The sequence below is a fragment of the Marmota monax genome, unplaced genomic scaffold (assembly GCF_021218885.2).
Source record: "Marmota monax isolate L192 unplaced genomic scaffold, Marmota_monax_Labrador192_F-V1.1 WCK01_AAM20220418_F8-fsc00127, whole genome shotgun sequence".
NCBI lineage: Eukaryota > Metazoa > Chordata > Mammalia > Rodentia > Sciuridae > Marmota > Marmota monax.
In genome coordinates this window covers 954,003-975,896 of record NW_026692894.1, presented here as the reverse complement: position 1 = coordinate 975,896, position 21,894 = coordinate 954,003, and the positions used below count along the sequence as shown (strand labels likewise).

Here is a 21,894-nt window from a genome sequence, read left to right as displayed (position 1 = left end):
AGGACAAGCCCCCACAATCCTGCTGACCAGATGGAGGCGTGGAGGGCGTGGCTGACCTCACGGAGAATTTCCTGGGCCTCCTAACACCCCGCCTCCTGCTAGACTCCTCACTGCTCAGCTCTCAGGTCCCTGACTCCCTGATGTCATACTGACCTGCTGTAGCTGCTTTTCCCATAAACTCCATACATGTCCACTCTTAGGACCCTCCGGCCCCTGCACCATGGCCCTCAAGCCCAGACCACTCGTGCATCTCTGCTGATCATTCAGATGTAGCCTTCAAGACTCGATCTCATTCTCCCAGTGCAAGGCTTTGTACCCACTCTCCCTGGATTCAGCAAGCCACACAGTGCCCAGACCCTGTGCCCTTGACCCCTAGGCTCTGCCTTCATCCCTTCACCTATGTGCTCTCACTCCATAGTGACTGCTGCCTTAGTCCCAAACTGATCCCTCCCCCTAATATGTCAGATGGCCTTGGAACTAGGCTCCTGGGTTCACTCCTGTTTCTGATACCTCCAAGCTATATGGTCTTGGTCATTTACTTAACCTCCCAGAGATTCAGTTTCCTCATCTGCAAAATGGGCCTGACAATCCCCACTTCACAGCCTGATGAAGGAAGATTCAGATCCTGCCTATAATGTACTTGACACATGGCAGATGCCACTCAACCAAAAGTGCCTGTTGTTAATGCCCTGAGCCCACCCCCTGCACTTTCCCCTCGAGTCCTTTTTGACCACTGACCCTTCCATTTGCTGTCCCCATTGAGTCCTAACAGAATCTCAGTGGTCCCAGGTCCCTTTTTTCTAATGCTATGATTCCTATAATGACTGTCCTCAACCCAAGTCTAGAAGTCGATGGGACCCCCGACCTCTCACCCTGGGCCTTCTGCCTTCCCTCGTGCTCCTTCCCTTACTGCCCTGAACTCTCCCTGCGCCGACCCGCCCGCCTGCCCTGCTGTTGCTGGAGTGTGCAGCTGACTCAGCCCTGTCTTGCAGGCTCTTCAGGTGGCCCGGCAGTTCCTGCTGCAGCAGGCCTCTGGCCTGAGCTCCCCTGGGAACAATGACAGCAAACAGTCTGCCTCTGCTGTGCAGGTGAGGGGGGCACCAGCTGGCGCAGGGCTGGTGTGGGGGTGGGGCCAGGCTGAGGGTGGTCCTGGCACCGAGGGAGGTCAAGGACCCCATGGAGAACTGCTCTTGCCAGTCCCCAGTGCCAAAAAAACGGGCAACTTTCCAGAAGGAAACAGAGTCACCACAGGGGTGGAGCCAAGACACTTCCACTTTGTCCCCAGTGCCACCTGATCACCCAGGCCTTGCTTCGTCTCTTTCCCTGGGCGCCTGTGCCTGTCTGCCGTCCTCTCTGCCTCCGTACCTCTCTGGCTGGGTTCCCCTTCCCTGCTTCTTCCCCTCGGGGTCTCTCAGTCCTCAGGTTTCTCTGTCCCTGTGGGTCACTCTGTCCTCCTTCTCTTGTCCCACACGTGGGTCTGGCTGCCTCCTGCGTCTCCCTTGCAGGGTCAGTGGGTCTCCCCTGCTCTCCTTCCTCTCACCCATGGACTCTCCACAGGTCTCCCCATGTTTCCTGTCTCTTGACGTCTCTTTTGTTTTCCTTTGCACAATCTGCCCTTTTTTCCCCTCTCCCTCCCCCCCAGCTTGCCGGCCCATCTGGCTGGCTGGCTGGCTGGGGGAGGGGGGATCTGGGGGCCGGGGAGCCAGGCCTTCTGTTTACTTTTTGTGTCACAAAGAACTTCGGAGACTCGTCTGAGTCCTGGATGGGTCACCACTGGGGCAGCACTCCCTCCCCTCCCCCAGCAGTGGAGCCCCCTCCCCCCCAGCAGCAGGGGCTGGGGACTGGGGAGAGGATTAAGCTGGGTTTTGAAAGGAAGTTTATCTAAGGGAGGAAGGGTGAGCGTGATGCCCGGCCAAGCCAAGCGGATCCGGAGCCACATGCTCTGGAGTCGGGGGTGGGGGAGTTAGAGGGGTGGGGTGTGATGCTCTGTGAGGTACCCAGTACTGGCCTTGGTCCTGGGGGAGATTCCAGTGCTCCAGCAAAGTATCTGGATTTATACAAAACAGTATGTTTAGGAACTGCTTTGGAGAAGCTCAAAGTGCTGGACAGCTGAGCAGCTAAAGCAGTCCGCAGCCTCTTTGAATAATCTGGAACCTTTGAGACAGCCCTCACTGAAGAGGGGTTGGGCAAGTGGGGGTGAGGACAGAGTCTGGAAGAGCAGCAGAGGGGAAGAGACTTCTCATATGGAGAAGGTCCTCACACCCAGGGGGTGTCAGGACTGGGGGACCCCGTCTATACTTCCTGCACCGGCAGTGATCTTCAGGCTGCTCTTCTGAATCCTCCCCACCCTTAGGACCTCCTTCCTCCAGCAGGGAGAGGTGGGCTGTGGAGCAGGAGTGTTCCCCAAGCCAGCAAGTGGCCTGCAGACCTAAAGCAAGAGGGAATGAGCTTGGTGGTGAAGGGACTGGAGTCAGACATCAGGAAGAGCTTCCCAGCTGGGTGTTGGGGTAGGAGATCTGAAATAACTGAGAGGGAGGGAGGCTATGGAATATTCCTCAGGAGACTCTTCCCCCTGCAAAGTGAGAGCAGCCTGGAGGTTTGGGGCTCAGACAGACATAAAATGGTCCTTTTCTGGGACTGTTTCTCTTGCCTCCTTACCTCCTATTAATCGATTCATTCCTTGATTCAACAGCTACTCAGTACTCCCAAACAACTGTCATTTACAGAGTACTTTACATGAGGAAGATAACCAAGCAATTGACAAGTATTGTGTCATTTTTTTTCTCACATCTGATGGGACAGGTGATGTTATTAGGACCGCCTTGCTGATGAGGAAGCCGAGGCCCATAAACACTAAGTAACTTGGGCAAAATCACACCATTAAGAATGGGCAGAGGGGCTGGGGTTGTGGCTCAGAGGTAGAGCGCTTGCCTAGCATGCATGAGTCACTGGGTTCGATCCTCAGCACCATGTAAAAATAAAATAAAGATATTGTGTCCATCCATAACTAAAAAATAAAAGTATTAAAAAAAAAAAAAAAAAAGAATTGGGCAGAGCCTGGACTTGAGCTCAGAAAACTTGTCCCGGGACTCACCCTTTCAATCCTCACACTGTGATGCCGCCTCATGCTTAGCCTAGGTCCAGAAGCCGGGGCCAGTGGTTTTCTAGGACCCAGGGAGGTGGCTGTCCTTGGCCCTGTGTTTCCCCTAGAGTGCCTTCTGCTGAGCTCTCTCTCTAACTCTGGGTACCTTCCTTGCCTCCCATCCCCACCCTGAGTTCACAGTCTCCAAGGAGGTGGGATCTCTGTCCCCCAGTAGGGTCCAGGGATTAGAAATGGCTTTTCTGTGAGCTTCAGGCTGGTGGGGAGAGGGTGGAGCGAGGCTGTGCTCCTCCTGTGAGTGGAAAAGTCCATGTTGAAGATTTGACACTTGAGTGAAGTGGGTCATGAGGGAGGTTGATGGTGGCCCCTTTCCCAGGCTCCTCGGGCTGCTGCTCTGCTCCCCAGTGGGTTGCCTGCCCACACCCCTCCCAGCCAGGTTCACCACCACGCCTAGAGCCAAGTGCAGAGGAGCCACCACATTAGGGCTCCAGCTGCAGCCTAGGGAAGATGCCTGGTGTGGCCAGGCAAGGACCCCAGGCAGTGCAGGTAGCTGGGAGGTAGGGGTGGGGATGGCTGTGGCCAGGACCAGGTCCTTGGCTTTGTCTGCTCCCCGTCTGGCATTTCTGGAGGTTCTTCTGGTTTGGTTTTTGTTTTCTTTTTGGTACCAGGGATTGAACCCAGGGGCACTTGACCACTGAGCTACATCCCCAGCCCTTTTTATTTTCTATTTTGAGACCAGGTCTTGGTAAGTTGGTAAGGCTGGCCTCAAACTTGGCATCCTTCTGTCTCAGCCTCCTGACTAACTGGGATTACAAGCATGTGCGTGGAAGTTCTCTTAATATCCCATGACTATCTTGTGCTGCTCCTGCACAGAATAAGGCTAAGGGCTGGTTATTTGGAAGGGAGCTAACCCACACCGTGCCCCAACCTGCCCTCTGCATTGCTTCTCACTCACCTAGGGTCCCACACTGAAGATGTAGAATTTGGATCTTTCACTCTAGCACCAAATTGCAGCCACCCCAACTGTCAGCCCCCAGAGAAGCTTCCTCTGTCAGGCACTGTACCTGATCCTTCTGGTCAGGTTATCTTTATCCTGTATTCATGGGCTGGGGCTTGAGGGGTGCTGGGGGGGTGGGGCTGCATCAGCTGCCAGCATCAGGCTGCTCCCCCTGCCAGGGCTTCAGTGAGCATTTAGCTGCCCTGGCCACTCTCTAGACGAGGACTTGCAGGCCATGTTGAACAAATGCCTATCCTGACCCAACCCAGCCTAGGAGGCCCACGGGGATGCCAGGGGAGCTCCAGCTCCAATCTCAGAATCCCAAGGGGCAGGTGGGAGGTAGATGGGTTCTGCCACCCCACTGACACTTCTTGGATCCATTGGGCCACCTAGGACGAGTACACACAAGCCAGCCCATCCAGCTCTACAGAGCGGCCCATGGCCTGTGCAGGCAGCTGCTCAGCCAATTGGCAGGAATGGCAGGGGCCAGGGAGGCCTTCCAGGGCATCTCTCCCATTCTCCTGCCTCCAAGTAGGAAAGCCCCAGGGGAAAAGGTCACATCCTTTCCTGAGTGCTACTGTCAGTGACTCACAGTCCTGATACCCGGAAAGATCCTGTGGGTGTGTCTGGCCTCAGTCTCTCTTGCTGTGGAACATGTCCGTCTCCTCCAGCTTGCTTCTTTACGCGATGAGCTGTGGTCTTCCATGACCCTTCCCATGCAGTGCCCTTCACTCCCCACTTCTATATCCCTTCGGGAGCAGGACAGGTTGCTTTGCCTCTCTAGGCCAAGGATGATGGTGCCCTCCTCACAGGGCTGCTGTGGAGAGTCATGGAGATGAGACATAAAGAGCTTAGCCAAGTGCCTGGCCCCTGCTCAGTCACCAGTGTCCTCTTGTGCAGCTGTGGGGCAGGGAGGGCAGGTACTCTAAATCTCAGTAAGCAAATAGGGAAACTGAGACTGGGTGACTTCAAAGAATAGGAAATAGCAGGGACAAGAGCCTAGATAACTGGACTCTGATATTCAGGGCTGGGAGCTCACCACTACATAATGCCTCTCTTTGCTGGATGTCCCTGTGGGAAGAGGAAAGAAAGGAACAGCCTGTGATACCTACTCAGCATTGGACACTGCCAGCCTGGGCTTTGCGACCCCAGCCTTTGATAGCAAGACCCAAGTTCTCTGAGCAGCCACCCACAGATGCATCATCTGGTTCTGTAAGGGGGATGGGCATGTGCCATTGTCTGACCCCAACCTTAGGTCCCCTTGGGTGTAGGTCATGACACCCCAGCACCCTGGCTTTCCAGAGAGTTCTTCTGGAATGCAGCTACAAAAAGGGCAGCTCACCTTTGGGATCTCAGCCACAGTGACCCTTTCTGCCCAGGGGGGTCCAGGCCTGCTCTAGAAAACTAGAATCCACACAGACGTGGACTAGAATCCCTACCCTGCCACTTAAGGCCACCAGACCTCTCTGATCTCCTTGAAGGTAGAAGTGGGGTTTAAAAACAAACCAAAAAAGCTCACATGGGCTCATGTGCACATGCCTGCTGCCTTAGTGGCCCCTGGGGGCCTCATGCACATGGTACATCCACGTCTAAAAACAAGGTCAGGTTGTTACCTGTCCCAGGGGCTTTGGACAGGGGTGGACTGCGGTACAGGAGTGACGCCCAGGTAAGGGCCAAGCTGCTAGTTATGGGGTACATAAGAGTTGGGGGCAGTGGCACCTCCCTGGTTGCCCTTGAGCCTGGGGATTCCTTGATCCATGGCTTAAGGGGTGGCTGGGTGCTGAGTTGTGGCCCTGACAGGGATTGGGAAAGGAAGCAGCTCCTCCTTCCCCACCCCACAGGTGGGGCTGAGGCTGGGGAGGGGTGTCCCCTGGGGAACTCACCTGTCCCGCTCAGAACAAGTCCTTGCGTGCTACTCCTCCCTGACTGGGCTGGCCCACACCTCTCCCTCCAGCCCCAGGCCTTCAGAGGGGCCTCTGGTCTGCTGGGGAAGGCATTTCAGCTCAGAGGAGCAAACACTTAGTGCCTGCTGTGTGCCAGGCCCTCTGCCAGGGGTTGGGGGTGCTGTGCATACAGGGTTCCGAGGAGTAGGGGTGGCAGCCCCTCAGAAGACCTGTTCTGCTAAAATGGGGTCAGGCTGACACTGTGACACAAGCCGGTAATCCCACCTACTTGGGAGGCTGAGGCAGAAGGATCACAAGTTCCAGACCAGCCTCAGCAATTCAGTGAGATCCATCTCAAAATCAAAAAATAAAAAGAGCTGGGGTGTAACTTGGTAGTGAAGCACTCCTGGGCACAGTCCCCAGTACCACAGAGGGAAAAAAGAAAAGAAAGAAAATTATTTTTTAAAAAATAAAAGGGCTAGGGGTTATTGCACAGTGATAAGAGAACCCTTGGATTCAATCCCTAGTACTTCCCCCCCATCCCCCCACCCCCACCCCCCCAAAAAAAAAGAAAGAAAGAAAAAGAAACCAAAACAACCCTAAAACCTATTGGGTTGGGACAGTGTAGTGGCTTGGACCTGCCTGGCTATGACTGCACAAGCCTGGGGGTTTCAGAGGCTGGGAATAGTAGTACCATTGCCTCTCCCTGAGCCTTCTCCCTGCAGAAGGGTCCTCTGAGCCCCCTGGGGCAGAAGACAGAAAGCTGCTCTGCTTCGGGAATCCGGGGTGCTCCTGGTAGGAGTCAGTTCTTGTAGTCCATCCCAGAGTTTTATGTTTGAGGAAACTGACATCTGACTGGGCAAGTGACTTGCTTGAGGCTGCACAGCAAGTTCAGCCCAGAGCTGGAAGTAGAAGCCTGCCGCCCTAATTCTGTTCCTGCTGTTCTTTCCCTGGCATGCACACTCATAAGTACAGCACCAACAGAGCTCACTTTGCCTAAGGTCTGAGCCACTGTGTGTGCTATCTAGAGAGTCGTGCTAGAGTGCGTGACATGTTTGTGAGCAGGCCGAAGTTCAGATGGGCCAGTTTTTTAATAGTTCCAATGGCTGCAGACTGCCCACTGGCCAGGCTTGTCTTAGCTAGTGGTCTCAGAACAGACTGCGCAAGAGCTGGGGATGTGGAGTGCTGCTCTTTCCCTCCTTGGGTGAAACCCCCCCAAAGCATGGCTTCCCCAGTGACCCAGTGTCACTAGGGTCTAGTCTTCCTGCACCAAGGACAGCACATCCTGCAGTAATAGGCAACCCATCTGCAGTAATAGGCAACCCGTATAAACACTTGCTATATGCCAGGCTCTGTCCTAGGATTAATTAATCTTCATGGTAACCTTATGAGGCAAGCACTATTACTATTTCCATTTTAGACACAAGAAACACAGAGATCAGGACGGTTAGTCACTTGTCCTATTAGACACAGTCAGTAGGCAGCCAGGCCAGAATCCAAGCCCAGCTACTCTGGGGGACTCTGGGTGCTGCCTCTACCTAACAGGGTAAATCCCACAGGTGCCCGTGTCAGTGGCTATGATGTCGCCGCAGATGCTCACCCCCCAGCAGATGCAGCAGATCCTGTCACCCCCACAGCTGCAGGCCTTGCTCCAGCAGCAACAGGCCCTCATGCTCCAGCAGGTAAGTCTGGCCCCAGGGCAGTGGCCCCTGCCTTTACTGGCCTGGCCTTTGGCCTCGCACCTCTCTCCTTGTTTGCTACCAGCTTCATTGAGGACCCAAGCCATGGCAGAAACCAGAGAGACTGCTCAGGCTGGCCTGGCCTGCACTCCTTCAGGGCAGTAGGGAGAGGCCAAAGGTCCAACCTCAGCAGCCCCTCACCCCACTCCACCCCCATACTCCTTTCCTGTATTCTGGCCCCACTTCTATCTTTTGGAACTCCAGGAAGGGACAAAGTTCTGGAACATCCTGGGCTCCTGTCCCTGTGGCCTGTTCAGGAGATCCACCAAGAGGTTGGGAGGGTTCACAACTGTGGGATCCCCTCCCCTCCCTCTCTATTCCCTCCCTACCCAAGTCCTACTCCAGTATCCTCAAGGCTGACTGGAGAGAATAGATCTCTCCCCACCAGGTTGTGTTTCCAAGAGACCTCCGCCCCTGCCTCGCCTGCAGGAGCCCAGGCTGGGGTTGCCGGTAGCAGCCCCTGCTAGGTCACCATCCCTTTGTTCCCCACCAGCTGCAGGAATATTACAAGAAGCAGCAAGAGCAGCTGCACCTTCAGCTCCTCACCCAGCAGCAGGCTGGGAAGCAGCAGCCCAAAGAGGTGAGAGGCTGCAGCAGGGCCCCTACCCAAGGCACTGGATGCCCCCGTAGGAACCCCCATCCTTGCACCTACAACCTAGCTCTCCTCTGCCCAGAGTCTGACAGTCTAAAAGTGGTCAGGAGAGAATCCCTTTGCAGGAATAGAAAAATTGGGAAAAAGTTGGGAGGAGTCAATGTAATAGGGGTTAAGGCAAGGGCAGTCCACTCGCAAGCCCCCACCCTGTCCCCCTTCACTCCCTCCTATGTCACGTGTTGTCTGGGCCACACTGTAGGTTGCATCCTGTCATTGGTGTGTCTTATTGTCCAGCTGTGTCGTGGTCATGCCATCTTCCTGCCTACTTGTCTCTCTGTGCTTCTGTTCCTCAGCAATGCACCTCCCCCCACTCAGCCTGTCCCAACTTCTGCCCTTTCTAATAATGCCCTGCCCGTCTGTGCCACAGTGCCTCCTGAGCTTCTGTGTCCAATCCCCGCTGTCCATGACCTGTGCCTCCCTCCTGCTGGCCAAACCACAGCCCAGGTTCACAGCAGCCTCTTCCTAGCAGGCTTCCCTGATGATGTCCAGGCAGTCTCCAAATCCTGTGGGCCCTTCTGGGTCTTGTAACGCTGCCTGTCTGCCCTTAAACCTCTGGGCTGGACTGATCCTCTTGTCTCCTTACTGAATAGCCAGCCCCGCACTCTACCTCCCCCAGGACAGGGAGGCAGGCAGACAATCTAGCCTCCAAAACACCCAGGACACGCTTGGCTCTGAGGGCTCAGAAGGTTTGCTGACAGCCTGACTTGTCAGTGCCTGTGTGAAAACTAAAGCAGGGGGTGGGGGTGGGGTGGGAAGGGGGTGCTGCCTGTGCTGCCCGCCAGGCTCAGTGTGCGCCCGGCCTACCAGGGCCAGCTCCTGCCAATTGAGTCCCATTGGACTACTAGATTCTCTGTGTCTAAAAAGCAAGAGAGGGCTGGATCTGCATGTGGGGAGACAATCCCTTCCCGCAGCAGAGCCCCGCCCCACACACCATGTGGGAAGGGTGCCCTCCAGGCAGGAGTGGCCCCCACATCTGACCGGCTCATCTATCTTGGTGACGAGGGCCCCGCCCCCAGGCACACAGCTGCGGGACTGAGCCAGCAGCTGAGGAAGGAGGGGAAGGAGGGAGGGTGTCTTGCTGCGTGTCTGGGTCTGGCTGTGTGTTTGCGCGCCTGCGTGCGTGCGTGCGTGCATGCGTGCGTGTGTTTACCGCGAGGAGGCATGCAGCCCTATGGAAGCTGGGCCGGGAGCAGAGAAGCTGCAGACGCCACCACGACAGCTCCAGGGGCTGACAGGCCCTGGGAGGGGGTGGCCGCAGGGTGGGGGCCAGACGGCACCCCTGAGGCCGCTGGCAACCCTCTCTGCCCGCCCCCTCGGGCACCCTCCCAGGCCCTGGGGAACAAGCAGCTGGCCTTCCAGCAGCAGCTCCTGCAGATGCAACAGTTGCAGCAGCAGCACCTGCTCAACCTGCAGAGGCAGGGACTGGTCAGCCTGCAGCCCAGCCAAGCCTCGGGGCCCCTCCAGACCCTCCCCCAAGGTGAGTGCCCCCCAGCCCCTCAGATTTCCCTGGATCCAGGGGCCACGCGTGCGCCTGGGGCCCGGCCAGCCTCCCCTGTCTCTCCCACAGCAGCGGTGTGCCCGTCGGACCTGCCCCAGCTGTGGAAGGGTGAGAGTGCCCCAGGGCAGCCTGCTGAGGACAGTGTCAAGCAGGAGGGGCTGGACCTCACTGGCACGGCTGCCACCGCTACCTCGTTCGCTGCCCCCCCCAAGGTCTCCCCCCCACTTTCTCACCACCCTCTGCCCAATGGACAGCCCACTGTGCTCACATCTCGGAGAGACAGGTAGGGGGGCTGGGCCCTCAGGGCAGTATGTTGAGGGCTGGGGAGGGAGGGCTTGGGACTCCGGAACCCAGGAGTTCACCTCCATCCCAGGGCATAAGAAACGGTGCAAGACCCCCCGGGAAACCTGTAGCTGGGACAGAAACGTCACCAGCAGGGGAGCTGGTGCTGAGCTGGGCCCAGGGCTGCTGGGGTCTTTAGAGTCTCCAACCACCACCTCCCTCCTGCCCTCCCAGCTCCTCCCATGAGGAAACCCCCGGCTCCCACCCCCTCTACGGACACGGAGAGTGCAAGTGGCCAGGCTGTGAGACCCTGTGTGAAGACCTGGGCCAGTTTATCAAGTAGGTGGTACACCAGTGGCCTTTCCTCACAGGGCCCCTCGCCCTCTACCACAGAGCTCACCCCTTCTGGGGCTTCTGGTCACCAGCTGTCCTATGTCCTCACTCTAGGGGAGCCCAGGTTCTCTCCCCCTGCCGTCTATCCTTTGCCACCCCCGCCCCATCAGTACTTCCGGGCTTGCAGCCTCCGCACCCCCTCCCTGGAGCACTCTGAGGGCATTTCCCTAGCCACCACCCTCCCCACAGCCTGGACAGTGATGGCCTGAGACGTGGGCTGGGGACAGGCAGGGAGGGAGGTGGACAGGCGGCTGGCAGCAGGCCGCCAGCTGCCACAGCCGTGCCAGGCTCTGTCACTGACTGATTAACTCCGCATCAGGGTCAAACAAATTGTTTTCACGCTTCGTCAGAGGTTTACTTAATTAGTTCATTTGCAATTAGATCTCTCTGTAGAGGGGGTTTTAGCAAAGACATCAAAGAAGGCTGAGGAGAAGGCTGCTTCCGTTGCCCCCTTTTCCCACCCTTTCTTTGTATCTCTTGGTCTGTCTGCTCTTCGGGCCTTGGTGGGAGGGGTTGGAGGATGACTTGGGAGGTGGGGGACAGCAGGGCCAATTCTTTCTTCTCTGCCCCTCCTCCCCTTGAAGACACCTCAACACAGAGCATGCCCTGGATGACCGGAGCACGGCCCAGTGCCGGGTGCAGATGCAGGTGGTGCAGCAGCTGGAGATCCAGGTGTGGCCCGTGGGATGTGGGAGGGCCCCTGCTCGAAGCATCTTCCAGGAGAGGTCTCTAGTCTCATGGTCAAAGCCATAATCTTATGCTTTCTAGGTCCTAATTAACTATGGTGAGAATGAGGACAGCTGGATTCTGAGGGGTGAACTAGAGTTGTGGGCATCTCTGCTGGGAGGTGCAGAGAGCCTCACGCTACATAAAAATAAAAATGACACGAACAGCTAGCACATCAGGCACCTGCTTTGTGCTGTACTACATGCTTTATCTAAGTAGCTCAAGGAGTCCTTCCAGCAACCTGTGAGGCGGGTACCTTGATTCTCCCCATGCCACACGGCACGCAGACATAAAAGAACCAGTCACTTGCTGGTGCTCACTCGGCTGCTGAGGGACAGGGCCGGGTCTAGAACCCAGGCAGTCTGGCCCCTGCATTGAAGCTCTGGAACACAATCCTTAAGAGGTGACTCTGGACAGACCATCAATTAACCAATCAATATCTACCCATCTCCCTCTGACTCCTAGCAGAGCGCCCTGCCTGAAGAGGGTAGTCGAGAAAGATCCATTGAATTTATGAATGGGGTGAATGAACCATTCATCCATCCCTGCATCTCCATTCAGTACTCGAAGGCCCTCACACACAGGTGCCACCACACTAGGCACTTGGGTGCTGTTCAGCCACAGACTCTGAGTGCTGGTTTGAAGAAGGCACCCCCCCCCCCCCATGTGTAGGGGTGATGCTGAGCTCCAGCCTGGGACACACAGGGCAGACTCTGATGGCCATGCGCCAGGGGAGAAAGGGAAAGGCTTCACAGAGCTGGCAGCCTCTAGTCCCGGCCTCTAAGGTTGTGAAGGGTCCAGAGGAGCAGAGATTTGCTGAGGCTTTTGGGAGCGGGGTTCAGGGAGCCCGGAAGCTGGCGTGTGGAGGCGAGTTGGGGGGAATAATGGACTCTTTGAGGGGTCTGGTGGAAGGTGGGGTGGGGAGGAGGAAAAGGAGCCCACTGCCTCCTGCTTACCTCCAGCCTCTCCACAGCTCGCCAAGGAGAGCGAACGGCTGCAGGCCATGATGGCCCACCTGCACATGCGGCCCTCTGAGCCCAAGCCTTTCAGCCAGCCAGTGAGTGACTCTCCTGTCCCTTCAGCCTCCCCAAGTCCCACCACAGGCCCATGGGCCCTCAGGACCCCTCGGGTGCTGGTTCTCAGCCCCTCCCCATTGCTCACAGCTGAACCCGGTCCCCGTCTCCTCCTCATTCTCCAAGGTGACCGTCTCCGCAGACCCGTTCCCAGATGGTCTCGTGCACCCCCCGACCTCGGCAGCCGCCCCTGTCACACCCTTGAGGCCCCCTGGACTGGGCTCTGCCTCTCTGCACAGCGGGGGTCCAGCCCGCAGGAGAAGCAGTGACAAATTCTGCTCTCCCATCTCCTCAGGTGAGGGCAGGTGGGGCTGTGGGGCCACTGCTTGGAGGGACGGTGTCCCTGGAGGGCCCCCTCTGGCTACCTCATCCTCTGCCTGTCTCCCCCAGAGCTTGCCCAGAATCACGAGTTCTACAAGAATGCTGACGTCAGGCCCCCCTTCACCTACGCTTCCCTCATCCGCCAGGTGAGCGTGGGAGCAGAGGTAAGGCTGGGGAGCTCCCTACAGCCCACCCCTAGACCCCAGCCTCTGGGGGTTCCTGGGCCAACATCCCCCTCACATATGTTCTCACATAGTCCTGTGCTCAGGGTACCCTGTGCCCAAATTGGGGAATTCCAAACAGCCCCCACCCCATGGCCGCGGCTCCCATGCACAGTGCTTTCCAGGAAGCCACACGCCCTAGAAGAAGCTCCTGTTTCCCCACACAAGAGCTAGCCCCTAGAGTCTGGGCTCTGGTCAGCCTTGCTGGGCCATGCCCAGCCTGACCCGTGTGGGTTACAGCAGGCCTCCTCCACTCAGAGGCTAGTTAGGGGCCAGGTAGAAGGGAGAAGGCACAGAGCTGTGTCCCTCCAAGGCCCAGACTGAGGGTTCCCTTGGCCCTTTCCTTGTCCACAGGCCATTCTGGAAACCCCTGACAGGCAGCTGACCCTGAACGAGATCTACAACTGGTTCACCAGGATGTTCGCCTATTTCCGAAGGAACACTGCCACCTGGAAGGTGAGGCATGCCCCTGCCACCTGCCCGCCCCTGGGCTCCAGTCATGCTCTAAGGATCTGGATATCCTGGGATGACCACCTGTTCTGAAGGCAGCATGCAATGGAGTAGGGGGGCCTGGACACAGGGTGGACCAAGGCCCATGGACCATATACTTGGGCACAGACAGGTGCTCACACGTCCCCGTCACTGCTGCCAGTGGCGGGAGATAATTGTCTATATCCAATTAGTCACTTCAATGCCTTCAGCTAGAGAGTTTTCCTGGGGGACCAGAGGAAGGCAAGAGGGGGAATCCTAGAAAAATGGGACACAAAGATGAGGGCTAGGGCACTAATGCATTTATTTATTTGCTAAAATAAGGTGTGTGTGCATGCACGTGTGCCTGTGTGTGTGTGTGCTCGGGCAGCTCAGTGGGAAGGTGACATTTAAACTGGGATGGCGCAGAGGGAAGGAGGAGGAAGTCTTGGCCCCTGTGGGAAGGTTGGAGGGGGTCCATATCTCAGAACCTTAATTGGATCCCTGGTTCTTGAGTCCCCCTGCTGGCCAGTGCAGAAACTGCACTTCAACAGGCTACCTCCCCCAATGTCACCAGGTTTCAACAAGTGTTTTGGGAGACCTCCCTCCCTACCAGCAGCCCAGCTGGGTGGGGTCTGCACCAACAGGCTTCTCTGAGTGCAGCCGGAGGGACTGCTTCCCGGCTTCTGTAGCCCCATGCCTAACTCCCAAAGCTTGGAAGAGAGGCTGTGAGGCAGGGGCAGCTGTTCTGATTGGCTATGAGTGATATCATTTCCTGCCAACCACAGACCTGCCCTCTTTCCAGCATGGCCTTCTTGGGACTACCTGGTCCAGTCTCCAACCTCTGGGCCAGATCAGATACCAGGTTCTAAAAGTGATAGAGTCCAATACCAATGAAAAGGATCATTACAATTATTATCTAATGTTCACTTTAATATTACATACTAATCCTTTGCCCTTAGGAGTAGCAGCACAGAGCCTCATTTCCATAAGACAGCAACCCCCTGAGGATGGTGTACTAATCACCGCCCCCCCCCCCATCTCTCTCACCTGCCCTACTTCACTGCAATTTTCTACTTCTGGCTTCTGTGGCCATTAAGAGGAACTGGCTTCCTCTTCACTACTCAGTGACCGTCCTGAAGCCACCCATCCCTCATATTTCAAACTGAACACCTTGGACTGGTTATGCAGCCTGGTCCTCACCTCCATCTCCCACACCTAGCTGGGGTCCCAGTATGAGGCCAGCTGGGCCTGGGGAAAGTGAATGGCTGAGTGAGTGACCTTCCCAATTGGCAGTGCTTTGCTGTGCCGCCTTTGCCACTGGGGGGCACTGCATGGCCTGTGCCTTCCCTACAGCAGAGCAGAATCCATGTCAGCTCAGGTCCACTTTGACAGTCAGGGTTTTTATCCTAAGCCAAGCTTCATTCATGTTACTTGGGAAATATGCCCTCTCTACCCTCAACTCTCTTTCCCTTCCATTTCTACTTCTACCTGTTTATCTGTCCCTTGAGGTCCTTCCTTTTCCTCCCCTAAATGATTTTGACTTCCTTCTTTCCCTCTTCCTTTGCCCTCCCTGTCCCCCACCTTGAGATGCTGTCTGCTTCAGACTAGGGCAGAAGGGTTGGGAGCCGGTGTGGGCCAGGCCAGCTGCTGTTCCTACGGGGACAGAGCGACCATCTGCCGGGCTGATGGTCCTCGCTGGCCCTCCCCATGTCCATCCCCTCCCAGGGCCCATGTTGTGGGCCCATCCTTTTGTTTACGCAGCCCCCGCCAGACCCCTTAAATTGCCGTTAATGTTTCAGCGTAACGAATTAGTCTCTCATCACGAATCAGGCTTCGAAATGAGGGAAAAAAGCCCCGGTGAGGCCATCCTCGGAAATTGGGGTCATTCTCATTTGCAAAGCGGAGGATCGGAGCCCCGTAATGCGGGCAAATTTATTCCGAGGCAGGAGCCCCGGCGTGATTAGGCCCTTTGTAATTATCGCTCCAAGAGATTCCACTCCAGCCGCCCGCCTCCCTCGTGGATTAGCAAGCGAGTCGGAAAAATACACAGGATTTAATTAGAGGCAAATTAAAATTGGTAATGAAATCGGGCCAGTTGCAAGTGGCAAGAGTTGGAAGGGAGAGAGGGAGAGGGGGTCTCCAGGGGCTCGGGCTGCCCGCCCTGCCCGCTTTCTTTCCCGTTTAGAAATGTAAAGAGGAGACAGGAATGGGGTGAGGCGGGGGAGGTGGAGGAGGACAGGTAACAGGGACAGGGACGCAGGCAGGGATGGTGATGGCTGGGGATGACCAGTGGGGCACTGAAAGCTGAGCAGAGAGCACAGGGACAGGATTAAGGGACGTGGGTGCCAGGCAGTGGGTGAACTGGGGCCCTAGCCCACACTGGGTGGGCGTTGGGCCTAGCACCCCATCCTTACCAAGTGTCCTACAAACCGGGTGACCTCAATTCCTGAAGCTATCCTGCCGGGAGGAGTTAGAGTGACAGGGAGACTTCCCCGCTCTCCGTTCCTTCCTGCCTTAGGCACACTCGCACCCTCCTTCCTCCTGGCTTCTTTATTTCCACAAGCGTGGATCAGGCCTCTGCCATGTGCCTCATGCTCTCAACGAATAAGTCACAGTCCCCAGACTCCCAGGGCTCCATGAGGGCAGCAGTGAGGGTTCACGAGTTATTGCCCAAACTTGTAAAGGCTGCGTGTATTGTGCATGGGCCCGAGCGGATCACACTCATCAGAAACCGGCTCCCTGTCTCTGGTGGGTGATGATGACAAGATGAATTATTGATACCTAGACATCATGTAGTTGACAGACAGAATTTTCCTAAGCGTGGCAGGGAGAGGAGGAAGGTACTGAAAGGCTGTCTGTGGTGAGCAAGCTGGGAGCCCACCCCTGCCCGGCCCGCCCCCTCCCTGTCCCTGACTTGGGACAGGTGACTATTGTGCTTGGGGTGTGGGACTGGACCAGGTGCCTGTGCTCACCTGAGCAGAGGACAGCCCAGCGGCTGCCTCTGAGCTTCTCCTCACTGCACCCCCAGAATGCCGTGCGCCACAACCTCAGCCTGCACAAGTGCTTCGTCCGTGTGGAGAATGTCAAGGGCGCTGTGTGGACCGTGGACGAGCGGGAGTATCAGAAGCGGAGACCACCAAAGATGACAGGGTATGTGGGCCAGGCCCCGGTGGGCCACACCTGGCCTGGGTATGAGCTAGGTCTCTGCAAGACTCTCCAGGGGACCTGTGCCGCAAATGCCTCCCAACTCGGGGAGTCAGGGAGAGTGAAGGCAAGTAGGAGCCCAGTGCTAGCACAGGGACAGCTGGAATCAGAAGGTGGGCATTTACATGGTTTTCTATCCCCAGTTCTGACTGAGGGGAGTTAAGGGGACCCGGTATCAGAGAGACAAAGCCCACGGTAGCCATAGCCAGAGCTGGGTCATGGGCATCTGGCAGCCAGCGGGTCAAGGGTGAGGGGGCTGCTGTCCCCAGGACCTACTCCCCTACTCATCATAGGATGAGCCAATCTCTGAGACCCCTGGGCCGGCCTCTTTATTTGATGGGGAGGAAGGGGAAGAAGGCAGAGAGCACGGAGGGCTGGCAGGAGGCGCACAGTACTGTGAATGGAACTCACTTGTCTCCCCTCATGGCACCTCTCTCCCGACCCCCAGCATCCCCACCTTGCCTGTGTGTCTTGGCCAGAGGCCTCGGGTCAGGAGAGCGAGACCTGAGGCAAGTTAGAAGGATCCCTCTGTAGTTCCCCTTCCCCTGGAGGATTCCTTCTCCCCAGGCAGTTGTGTGTCACTCAGGAGAAGCCGTCTCCCCCACACCAGTCTCCATGCTGGTTACTGTCACGTATCATTACCAACTTGGAATCAGAAGAGCTGGGTTCAGGGCCTGGCACGGTGGTGCACACTTGTAATCCCAGCAGCTCGAGAGGCTAAGGCAGGATGTTTGTGAGTTCAAAGCCAGCCTCAGCAACTTAGTGAGGCCCTGTGCAACTCAGCAAGACCCTATCTCTAAGTAAAATACAAAAAAGGGCTGGGGATATCGCTCCGTGTTTAAGCACATGGCGCAGTCTGGCTGGGCACAATTCAGGAGCCACTTGTCAAAAGAAATCGAACTTTATTTTTAGAACACACACCGCACCACACAGCTCTTCAGGAAAACCCTCAGAGCCCAACTGCCACCACCGGCTTCCCACAAGTGTCTCCACCTCCCCTACTCCTCCTGCTCTTGAGGCCAATTGGCTGGGGTGTGTGGGCAGAGCCAAAAAAAGTCCCCCAATGAGCAGCTCCCTGGTCTGAAAGGGCGGGGAAACAGCCCAATGAGCATCACCTTAGAGGAGCCAATCAGTTGGCAGCTAGAAGTTTGCTGGCAGCTGGAGGTTTGCTGGGGCCCATTGGCTGTGGCTCTCAACATCCACACTCTGGGTTCAGCCCTCAGTACCAAAAAGAAAGACCTGGGTTCAAATTGCACCTTGTATCTCATCAGCTGTGTGACCTTGGGCCAGTTTTTTGACTTCTCTGAGAGGTTCTGTAAATGGGGTCATCATGGTGGTAGAGAAGCAGCCTTGAACCATTGCTTTCTCCAGATACCTTCTGGTATCTAAATACACACACACACACACACTTCCTTTTGTGTGGAGTCCCCAGGGACAAGCTGAGCAAATGGCTTATTGCATAGTCCCAGAGTTCAGAATGGCAAGAAAGTAGATTTTGCAGATGTGGAACTATGGCATTCTGGAAGATACAGCTCAGGCTTTGACACACATGAGAAAATCCAAGCCAGAGAGAAAATAGGCTGAGGTGGCCTGATGTGAAGACAGACATTGGGAGGGCTTCTGCTTCCCACCTGACAGTTCTGAGACTGGCCAGGTCCCAGTGCCCCTGTGAGGTTTAAGCACCCTCCCCTAGGCAGGGCCATGGCTGCCCGGGGCCAGGTGAGTTTCCCAACTGACTATGATTAGAACACATGAGACTGGGCAGACAGAGGCTGATCCCACTGTGGCCTCCCAGGGTAATGGAGGGACAGTCCTTGGCACAGCACCAGCCCTTGGGATTAGGAGAGTACATGAGGAGTGAGGGGGTGAGCCAGAGTCTGCCTTCTCTTCCCCAGGAGCCCCACCCTGGTGAAGAACATGATCTCCGGCCTCAGTTACGGAGCACTTAATGCCAGCTACCAGGTGACTGGGCCCTTCCAGCCCACTCAGCTCCCTTCTCCCTTCCCACCTGGGCTCAGGGTGGGAAGAGACCCCCTGCCCTCCCTACAGAGGGCCCACGGGAGGAGTGGCGGGTGGGAAAGATGAAGACCACTACCCCACTCTGACCCAGGGCCCAGCTTCACCTCAGCTTTCAGGGCTGGTTTGGGACCATGTGGGGCAGAGAGCAGGGAAGCTGGGATGACCAGTGATATCCCTTCCTGGGTGTGAGGGTGAGCCAGGCCTGGTTCTCAGAAAAGCTGGGACATCGGAGGCAGGGCCAGAGCTCTGACCTTGGGATAGCTCTGTGTTCCAAAGCCCTGGGGTCAGGCCCTGGGGTTGCCCAGGTAGACACCCCAGGGCCACCCGCAGACTGCCCCACAGGGGAGCCCCCCCCCCCCCCCCCCCCCCCCCCCCGTGGGGAGGACTGGTTCCCTGAGCCCGCTCACAGGCTCAATCCTGTGTGCCCCAGGCGGCCCTGGCCGAGAGCAGCTTCCCCCTCCTCAACAGCCCTGGAATGCTGAACCCCGGCTCTGCCAGCAGCCTCCTGCCCCTCAGCCATGATGACGTGGGCGCCCCCGTGGAGCCGCTGCCCAGCAATGGTAGCAGCAGCCCCCCTCGCCTCTCCCCACCCCAGTACAGGTAAGCACCCAGTGCAGACCCTTGCCTCTTTTCTTTGCAGAGATGGGGGACATCAGACCTCAGGGATACTGGGCGTGGGGAGGACGCTGGGAGCATCCCCTGTGCCCCATGTTTGGATGAATGTGGAGGGCACACGGATGAGGGATGAGGGAAAGGCCCGGGTCCACCTCATCTCTTCTGCCCCTAGCCACCAAGTGCAGGTGAAGGAGGAGCCGGCTGAGGCGGAGGAAGACAGGCGGCCTGGGCCCCCACTGGGTCCTCCCGGGCCCCCACTGGGTCCTCCCAACCCCAGCACTGTGGGGCCTCCGGAAGACAGGGACCTGGAGGAGGAGCTGCCCGGAGAGGAGCTGTCCTAAGGGCCTGGAGGGGCAGGCAGGGCAGCAGGAGATTCCTCCGCCCAGTACCCCGGCCCACCTACCCCCACTCCACGCCCCTCCAGCCTGAAGGCACTTCCAGGACTCAGATAGGGAGGCCTGGGCCAGCACCTCCCACTGCGACCTGACTGACAAACGCTTGGGGGCAGGAACGGTCCCGCCCCCAAGGGGACACCGAACTGAACCCCTGGTCTGGGACCGGCAAAGGACACGGAGGGCCCAGACCCCTCTCAGACCCTCCCCTACATCTGACACCACCTCCCCCAACCACCACCAGCAGCAGGGCCCTCCTCCCCCACCAGCTCCCCCTACAGGGCCCTCAGCGCCATGGAGACCCGCAGGCGGGGCTAAGCCACCTCTCGGGGCCCTGGCCCACACCTGGCTGAGGCCGAGGTTTCTGGCCAGAGGCCCCTCCCCACTTTGTGCTTCCTTCCACCTTCTTTTCTGTACTGTGAAGAAACAACTCTCCAGCTCCAGCTCCTAGCCCTGCCCTGGCCTGGTGGGGGAACAAAGTTTCCCACCATCCCCAAGAAATCAGCCCTTGGGCTGTTGTGGGGGACCAGTGTGTGCCCTGTGGGGGTCTGTGCCAGCCGGGCCACCCGGCTCCAGCCCTCCCCCAACCTGAGACCAGGTCCAGGCTGACGGGCCTCCTGCCACACTTCGGCTGGGTGCCCCTCCAGTGCCCCGCACCAGGGAGCACGGATGTGCCCAGTGCCACCACCCCTTGGGTGGACTCCTGCAGGTGGAGCCCAGATTGCCCTGAGGCCCGGGCTGGGGCCAGGTAGTGCCCACTGCTGGGAAGCGTGGGGCGCGCTGTGGGTGAGGCCGGCCCCAGCCTCCCCTTCACACCTGGGGTCCCGCTGCAGTCCTCACCCACCCACAGCACCCCTTCCCCACCCCCCCACCCCCAGTTAAACGGATGACCAAAGACCTTTCTTATGCCGGAAGCAAAAACCAAAACTTTTTGTTGGCTTTTTCCTTTGTGGCCTCCCCAGACACCCCACTCTCCCAGCTCCCACCCTGGCCCCAGGCTGGAAGCCCTCCCTTCACTTAAGTTATTGTTTTAAACCAAAGTTTACAGTGTCTGTTGGTGGCAAGACCCTCTCCCTCCACCCTGCCCCGAGGACCCTGGGACCCCGAGAGGGCCCTCTGGCCTCCCCTCTGCCCTTGCCCTGCCTGGAGGAAGGAGAGAAGGCAGAGGGGAGTGGGTGGGCTCGAGTCCTGGTCCCCAAACCTGGGCTGCTTCCTGGGGGCTCTCCAGACCCCTCTCTAGGACCAAGTCCCCCGTCACGCTGGGAGTGTGGATTCCAGCAAAAAAGCTGGAAAAGTGAGACTCCACAGACCCCCTATGGGGGACCCCAACCTAAGGCCAAGGACAGGGTGTGTCGAGTGCTCAGAACACCCTGGCCAGGCCCTTTTGCTGAGAAGACTCCTTGGATGTTTCCCAAGAGACCCCAACATACCCCATCACAAGCCACCCCTCCTGAGAGGCAGGGGCCCTCTGCCCTTCCCCCATGTGTCCCCACCTGTGTTCCGTGTGACCAGCACAGAAATATTAAACGTCCTCTATTCACTGGGCCCTGTGCGTGTCATGGAGGGGAGAGTGGGGAGGGACGTCCAGCTGGAAGGCTGCGGTGGGAGGATGGCACAGTAGGGCCCCTGCCAAGGTGGCTTCTGCAGGTGCAGCACTGGGCATGTCGGGCACCAGGCCTTGTGCCTCAGGTCCGTGGACCAGGGTGTCTGGTTCCTCCACACCTAAGTCAGGCCTGCACCGCCCCGTTTTGTCCCTGAGTCCCAGCCCCCTCTCCCCAGTTCTTCCACAGGCTTGAAATCCAAGTTTCTGCTTCCCGTCTTCAGCCAGGGACTTGCTCTGTTCCTGGGGTGAGCGGAGGGGGGGTGGCTGCAGGGCTCTTTTCCCCTGGCCTCCACCCCTGCAGGTACTCCCTCCCCATGCCTTGGGTCCCTTCAGGGCCCACCGTCCATGTGTCTGTGGGGCCACCTGGATAGGCTCATGCACTGTGGGGTGGCATCCTGACACCTGTGACGGGGCTCCAGGGGAATGCACGCACACCCATGCAGGACGCTGGTGACCACAGTACTGGTGTTTGGAAAAGGAACTATTCAAACCCACCCAGAGGGACCCTGGACAGCCAGGAGAGGAAAAGGAGAGAGGAGGTAGTCCAAGCTGGCACACCAGGCGGGTGACACCTCCCTCGGCCCCATTGTCCCAGCCCGGGTCTCATTCCATGTCGAAGCCTAGTTCCTCCCACCTTCTCAGACACCAGTGCCCCTTCCCAAGCCGTCCCTCCTCAGGCTGGGTGGGCCCCTCCAGTCCCTGGGG

The 21,894-nt window shown here is 57.6% G+C and overlaps 1 protein-coding gene across 2 annotated transcripts in view; it reads left to right on the top strand.

Annotated features, from left to right (window-relative positions):
- Nucleotides 1-21,131, top strand: part of Foxp4 (forkhead box P4) — a 51,352-nt gene extending 30,221 nt beyond the window's left edge. The window contains exons 3-17 of one of the 2 annotated variants that reach the window (XM_046450644.2): nucleotides 993-1,088; nucleotides 7,540-7,662; nucleotides 8,213-8,299; nucleotides 9,701-9,848; nucleotides 9,942-10,152; nucleotides 10,386-10,490; nucleotides 11,129-11,216; nucleotides 12,244-12,327; nucleotides 12,470-12,638; nucleotides 12,734-12,810; nucleotides 13,240-13,341; nucleotides 16,385-16,506; nucleotides 18,456-18,522; nucleotides 19,010-19,179; nucleotides 19,367-21,131. In XM_046450644.2, coding sequence (XP_046306600.1) covers nucleotides 993-1,088; nucleotides 7,540-7,662; nucleotides 8,213-8,299; nucleotides 9,701-9,848; nucleotides 9,942-10,152; nucleotides 10,386-10,490; nucleotides 11,129-11,216; nucleotides 12,244-12,327; nucleotides 12,470-12,638; nucleotides 12,734-12,810; nucleotides 13,240-13,341; nucleotides 16,385-16,506; nucleotides 18,456-18,522; nucleotides 19,010-19,179; nucleotides 19,367-19,535 — 1,818 coding nt within the window. In that variant the 3' untranslated portion in view covers nucleotides 19,536-21,131. Of the gene's footprint in view, nucleotides 1-992; nucleotides 1,089-7,539; nucleotides 7,663-8,212; nucleotides 8,300-9,700; nucleotides 9,849-9,938; nucleotides 10,153-10,385; nucleotides 10,491-11,128; nucleotides 11,217-12,243; nucleotides 12,328-12,469; nucleotides 12,639-12,733; nucleotides 12,811-13,239; nucleotides 13,342-16,384; nucleotides 16,507-18,455; nucleotides 18,523-19,009; nucleotides 19,180-19,366 lie in introns of both variants that reach the window. The other variant, XM_046450643.2, reaches the window with a different exon arrangement.
- Nucleotides 21,132-21,894: the final 763 nt, after the last annotated feature.